This window comes from Chenopodium quinoa, unplaced genomic scaffold, assembly GCF_001683475.1.
Source record: "Chenopodium quinoa cultivar QQ74 unplaced genomic scaffold, ASM168347v1, whole genome shotgun sequence".
NCBI lineage: Eukaryota > Viridiplantae > Streptophyta > Magnoliopsida > Caryophyllales > Amaranthaceae > Chenopodium > Chenopodium quinoa.
In genome coordinates this window covers 689,856-695,146 of record NW_018743051.1, presented here as the reverse complement: position 1 = coordinate 695,146, position 5,291 = coordinate 689,856, and the positions used below count along the sequence as shown (strand labels likewise).

General features: G+C 27.4%; 1 protein-coding gene across 1 annotated transcript; it reads right to left on the bottom strand.

Moving 5' to 3' along the window:
• Nucleotides 1-2,135: 2,135 nt before the first annotated feature.
• On the bottom strand, nt 2,136-4,703 carry LOC110730986 (ubiquitin-like). The gene is made up of 5 exons (XM_021910839.1): nt 4,269-4,703; nt 3,538-3,624; nt 3,295-3,406; nt 2,973-3,039; nt 2,136-2,409 (listed from the first exon to the last, which is right to left on the bottom strand). Exons 1-5 carry the CDS (start codon nt 4,369-4,371, stop codon nt 2,377-2,379), a joined length of 402 nt encoding a protein of 133 aa, XP_021766531.1. The 5' UTR covers nt 4,372-4,703; the 3' UTR covers nt 2,136-2,376.
• Nucleotides 4,704-5,291: the final 588 nt, after the last annotated feature.

Sequence of the window (5,291 nt, the reverse complement as noted above, 5' to 3'; positions counted from 1 at the left end):
GTGAAATCATTGATAGTTCAATGATACTATAAATGGTTACCACTTTGCTGTTGGTGTAGTGGTGATTAAGACTACACTGAGTAGGAAGAAATTTTGTTCGATCCCCCGCAATAACAATTGGGAGGGGACTGGAACCTAACCACTTAAAACTGATACCCGAATCCGAATTAGCCCAAAGGATAAATCGGGTGAAACACCAAAAAAAACAAAAAAAAACAAAAAAAAAAATGGTATACTTTTGAACCTGATTTATATACCATTAGGTTGTAAAATTGTTCCATTGTTACTTGTTAATGTAATGGTATTGTAAATGCTTACTGTGATACACTAAATTCTTAAACTTAAAGTATCCTATCACTTTTTATTATTCTACAAAAATAACATTATGCCATTGTTATGCAACAAAAGTTCCATACTCTTTTTACTCTATTTGTTTGCTCCATTGTTAATAAAGAGTGTCCCTTTAACTTAAAGATTGCACTATATATAACCATGGGACCACAACATTACTCTCTCATAATTAGTTTAGATCCTACTACTAAGGGCATGTTCTCATGGACTAAACTAAACTGAAATGAATATTTTATAAGAGAAGGAAATTAGGAAATGAACTGAACTGAAAATAAACGTATGAGAACATGCCTAACTATTATGCATGCCTACTACACAATCTGTATAATATACTCCCTCTGTCCCAAAAATATGAGACGTTATTTTTTTTTTTTTTTTTTTTTTTTGCTATTGATGCATTAGCTTGCTTTGACTATAATTTTTTTCTAATATATAAAAATATATTTTATCATAAAATATGTTGTTAGATACTTCCTCCGTTTTTTTAGTTGACACCGTTTGATTTTTACACTATTCACATAACATGCTTTGACTCGCTTTTGTGGTTTATAGATACGATAAAACATATTCATGTGAGATCTTGTTTGAATAGTATATATATATATATATATATATATATATATATATATATATATATATATATATCCACTTTTTATAATTTTATAATGTTGATAATTGAAGTTATTAAGCGTTAAAAGCATGCGTTGGCAAGTGTAATAATAGAAAGGTGTCAACTAAAAAAACAGAGGAAGTATGTATTAATATAAAGTTTCATAATATTATAATTTTAAAAATAATTTTCATTAATATTTAAATATATAAAATAGAGTCAAACTAGTGTATTAGCATGTGTGTAATGCTGACATTTGTCATGTATTCTCGAACAAATTAAGTAATTTGTAATTTATTGATAGATAATAGAGCAAATACCTTTTTTTTTTATGGATATGTTTAATTTGTAATATGTTCAATTAGATATAAGATACAAATATGGAACACACCTTAATCTTACCTTAATCTTTTGCACAAACTTTTTAAAAAATCTTGTACATCCATTATGAAGATCTCTCAATGTAATCAAAAGTTACCCTTAAAATAAATAAAAGTTACTCAAATATGTATAAAAGTAACCCAATTCAAATAAATATAATATACACTTTTTTTGGTAACGAATCACATTTTAAATGACTAAAATTCAATTAATAATGATTGAAAGTAATTTTATTATTCTTATAAAACTTTTCTTGTTCTATTTATATATATAAAAAAAAAATCATATTATGTTCAAAGTTACCCAAAAAAGGGCAAAAGTTACCCTAAAATGACTTAAAGTTACCCTTTATAATGCTCGATGTACATTAATATTAGTGTAAACCGGATATCAATTTAGTGCAACTCAAAATTTTAATTATTTACATAATCTAATTTTGTAGCTATATATATCACTCCCAAGTAAGGCTTGGCTTTGATTATTTATTTTTTTGGACATGAGTTTAATGAACGACAAGTCGACAATAACACTTTGTTTGGATAGGAAGAAATGGAAGGAAAAGAAGAGAAGAGAAATGGAGGGGGACAAAATATCTTGTTTGGGTAAAAGATTGGGGGAAGGAAGGGGAAGGAGGGTTTCATTTTCCCTCTCTCTTTAATAACCATAATCTCTCCAAAATTGGAGAGATTTGGAGGGAAAATGGAGCTCACCTCCCCCTCCCTCTCCCTTTCTTTTCCCTTCCCTTCCTCCATTTTTCCTCCCCTTCTTTTCCTTTCTTCTTTGCTATCCAAACAAAGCGTAAAGTAAACAATCGAAGGAATAAGTGTTCTGATAATCGTCAGAATTTATACTTAAACAGTACTGTATTAATGTATTATACGCCCATAAAAGGAGCTAAAAGAGAAAAATAACAAGACAAAATATTAACGGAAGTCTTAATGCATAATTATAAAAAAATAAATAAAAAAATAAAAACAATCACTGTGAAAAATCTCGTTCTTCTCCGTAAATCCAATCATAAAATGCAAGATTGCTTAAACAAATTTAGATGGCTTTTTAGGTCTCAACTGCAACAAAATAACAAGAATAAAAAGAATAATATCAGCATAGGTCAAAACCGTTAAATAATCGTAATAGTTAGTACTCCATAACAATCTACTCGTAACAGGTTTTGACAAATAATAATAAATGATAGCTTTAAATCAAGTTTTTTAAGTTTATTTTAGAAGTATTTTTGAGTTTTAATTATACGGGAGTTTAATTTTCTAATATATGCTCCTCAATATCTAATCAGCTTAAATTTAATAAATACGTATTTTTATACACAAAATAAATTAATAAGTAAGAGCTTGTTTGGCAAAAACAGGAAACAAGAAAAGTGTTTCACTTTTTTGTTGTTCGTTTTCAAAATTATCATTTTAATATTACGTAAGTCTAAATAATTTTTGATTCATTATGTGACATATATAATATACTTTTACAAAACAAAAAACATGAAAACAGAAAACCATAACAATGCCAAACGAACCCTAAGATTTTCTAATTTTTATGCATTTTTTTAATTAGTAAAATTCCAATCCAATCAAACAAATTAATATTCCATATCAAATTATATAGGGAAGAGAATTACATCAGTGCTGTGCCCGCATTTCTTCTTTCTGCACTGTGTAGCCCTACTATGTAGACGAGAATAGCAACTGCAAACCACAACACATTAATTTTAGAAATTATATTACTTTTCATAATTGAATTCTAATTAATAACCTTGTTAACCTTCCCAATTGAAAAGAAAAAATAAAAATGATATTGGATGATTACTATTTATGAAATCAATTAAAAACGAACCATGTTTGAATTTCTAAACTAAAACTAGAACATGTATGTACTCTTATATATTAATAATTGTATCGCGAGTAAAATAATTAGAAAAGAATGATTATAATTATATATACCTGCGGCAAATCATCTTGTTTTGCCTGTATTGTTTAGCCAATTGAACCAAAGATGGCTCGATATTCATTGGTTTGCCACCTCTAAGCCTCAGCACAAGATGAAGAGTCGATTCTAAGTTACAAACAACAATAACAATGGTTATAATTAACAAAAAATTATAAATTTTTTAATCAAAATAATAAAAATTAGCGTAAGAATTGTATTATTATGCACATAATGATAAAAATAAATAAGAGCAAAACCTTTCTGAATGTTGTAATCCGCAAGAGTACGTTCATCTTCCAACTGCTTACCAGCAAAGATCAAACGTTGCTGATCTGGTGGAATCCCTATACGTATTTTAATAAAACGTTGTTAATATGGACGGAAATACGGAATCAAGTTCAAAATTCATTGTAAAAAAAAAAAAAAAAAAAAAAGTTCAAAATTATTGCAAAAGATCCAAATTAGAAAATATAAATTCCATAAAGCCCTAGCTATATTTTTTAGTCAAATAATTTCAATACCATAAAAAAAATTTTAAAAAAAAATCTTTTATGGTAAAAATTAAGAAATTTGATTCCGTAAAGCCCTAGCTATATTTTTTAGTCAAATAATTCCGTAAAGCCCTTGCTATATATTTTTAGTCAAATAATATTCGTTTCAAACCATAAAAAAAACAACCTACACATAATACTTCTGTTGTTCTATTAATATTGCAACAACGAACTTTTTGCACTATTCTTCACTTTTGTTTGAACATATAATATGATTTATACGTTAAGCAAAATATAGTCAAGTGAGATCTTGTTGGATTCGTCTCATAAAATACTTTTATGATATCAACTTTTTATAAACAATTATAGATATTTAGCATATATATAAAATGTGTTTTAGGATGTGTAATTTCACGGAGAAAGTATTATATATGAAAATACGTTACAAAATAATATATACGACAACCACAACACGAATATGAAACGTTAGTAAGTACCTTCTTTGTCTTGGATCTTAGACTTGAGATTGGTAATGGTGTCACTGCTCTCAACTTCAAGGGTAATAGTTTTCCCAGTTAGGGTTCTCACGAAGATCTGCATTTTTTCTTTCTCTTGGTAAATTCAATTGAATTTTTAATTTTACTCGGCTAATTTGATGTTACCTCGTATTTAACGGGAGTTTTTAGGGTTTGTGAAAGAAATTGTAACGCTAGCCTCACTTTATATAAGTTTTTAATACCGGTTTAGGGTGCATGTATATTTAGATATTTTTTAATTTTGGATATATATTTTTATTTTGGATATATTTTTGACATGCCTAGTATGTAGATACTAGTTGATCTATATAGGTGTGTATGACAACTCATCATAATATATTAACGTGATAAATATTTAAATAGTTAATCTTATACCTGTGTATGACAACTTATCATAGATTCACAGTATATTAACGTGATAAATATTTAAATAGTAATCTTATAGTGGGTATGACAACTCATCATAGTATATTAATTAACGTGATGATAAATTTTTAAATAGTAATCTTATACGTGTGTATGACAACTCATCATAGTATATTAATTAACGTGATAAACATTTAAATAGTTAATCTTATATTTATATTAGGGTGGCTAACGCACGCGATATGCGTGTCACATGCAACTAGCCATGTTTGGAGAGCTTTTAATTTGTTATCAATATCAATGATAGAAAATATGTAAACAATAATTTATAAGGTGTAAATGTCCGCACACTTGCTATTCTTAAGCTTTAAAAAAAAGCAGTTAATATTAATGAAGAAAAATAAGTAAATAAACATTTAAAGGGTAAAATCGTACAAATATTATTCATAAGATCATAGTTAAATCACGCTAGAAAAAACTTAGAGACAATCAACATCATATATTCATATTAATAGAGGTAAAAGGGGCGTTTTAGATATTATATGTGGGTACCGAACTTCACACGATTGAATCTCTTTTGGAATTTCAAAAATTCTAGGCGTTTCTCTCCTAAAAATC

What these genes read in the sequence shown, in the direction of transcription:
- LOC110730986 (XM_021910839.1), bottom strand. Translation starts at nt 4,371, where the DNA reads ATGCAGATCTTCGTGAGAACCCTAACTGGGAAAACTATTACCCTTGAA. An exon ending in GGATTACAACATTCAGAAAG is followed by an intron (nt 3,407 to 3,537) that starts GTTTTGCTCTTA and finishes TTTGTAACTTAG; the next exon opens with AATCGACTCTTCATCTTGTG. An exon ending in AATGCGGGCACAGCACTGAT is followed by an intron (nt 2,410 to 2,972) that starts GTAATTCTCTTC and finishes ATTTTGTTGCAG; the next exon opens with TTGAGACCTAAAAAGCCATC.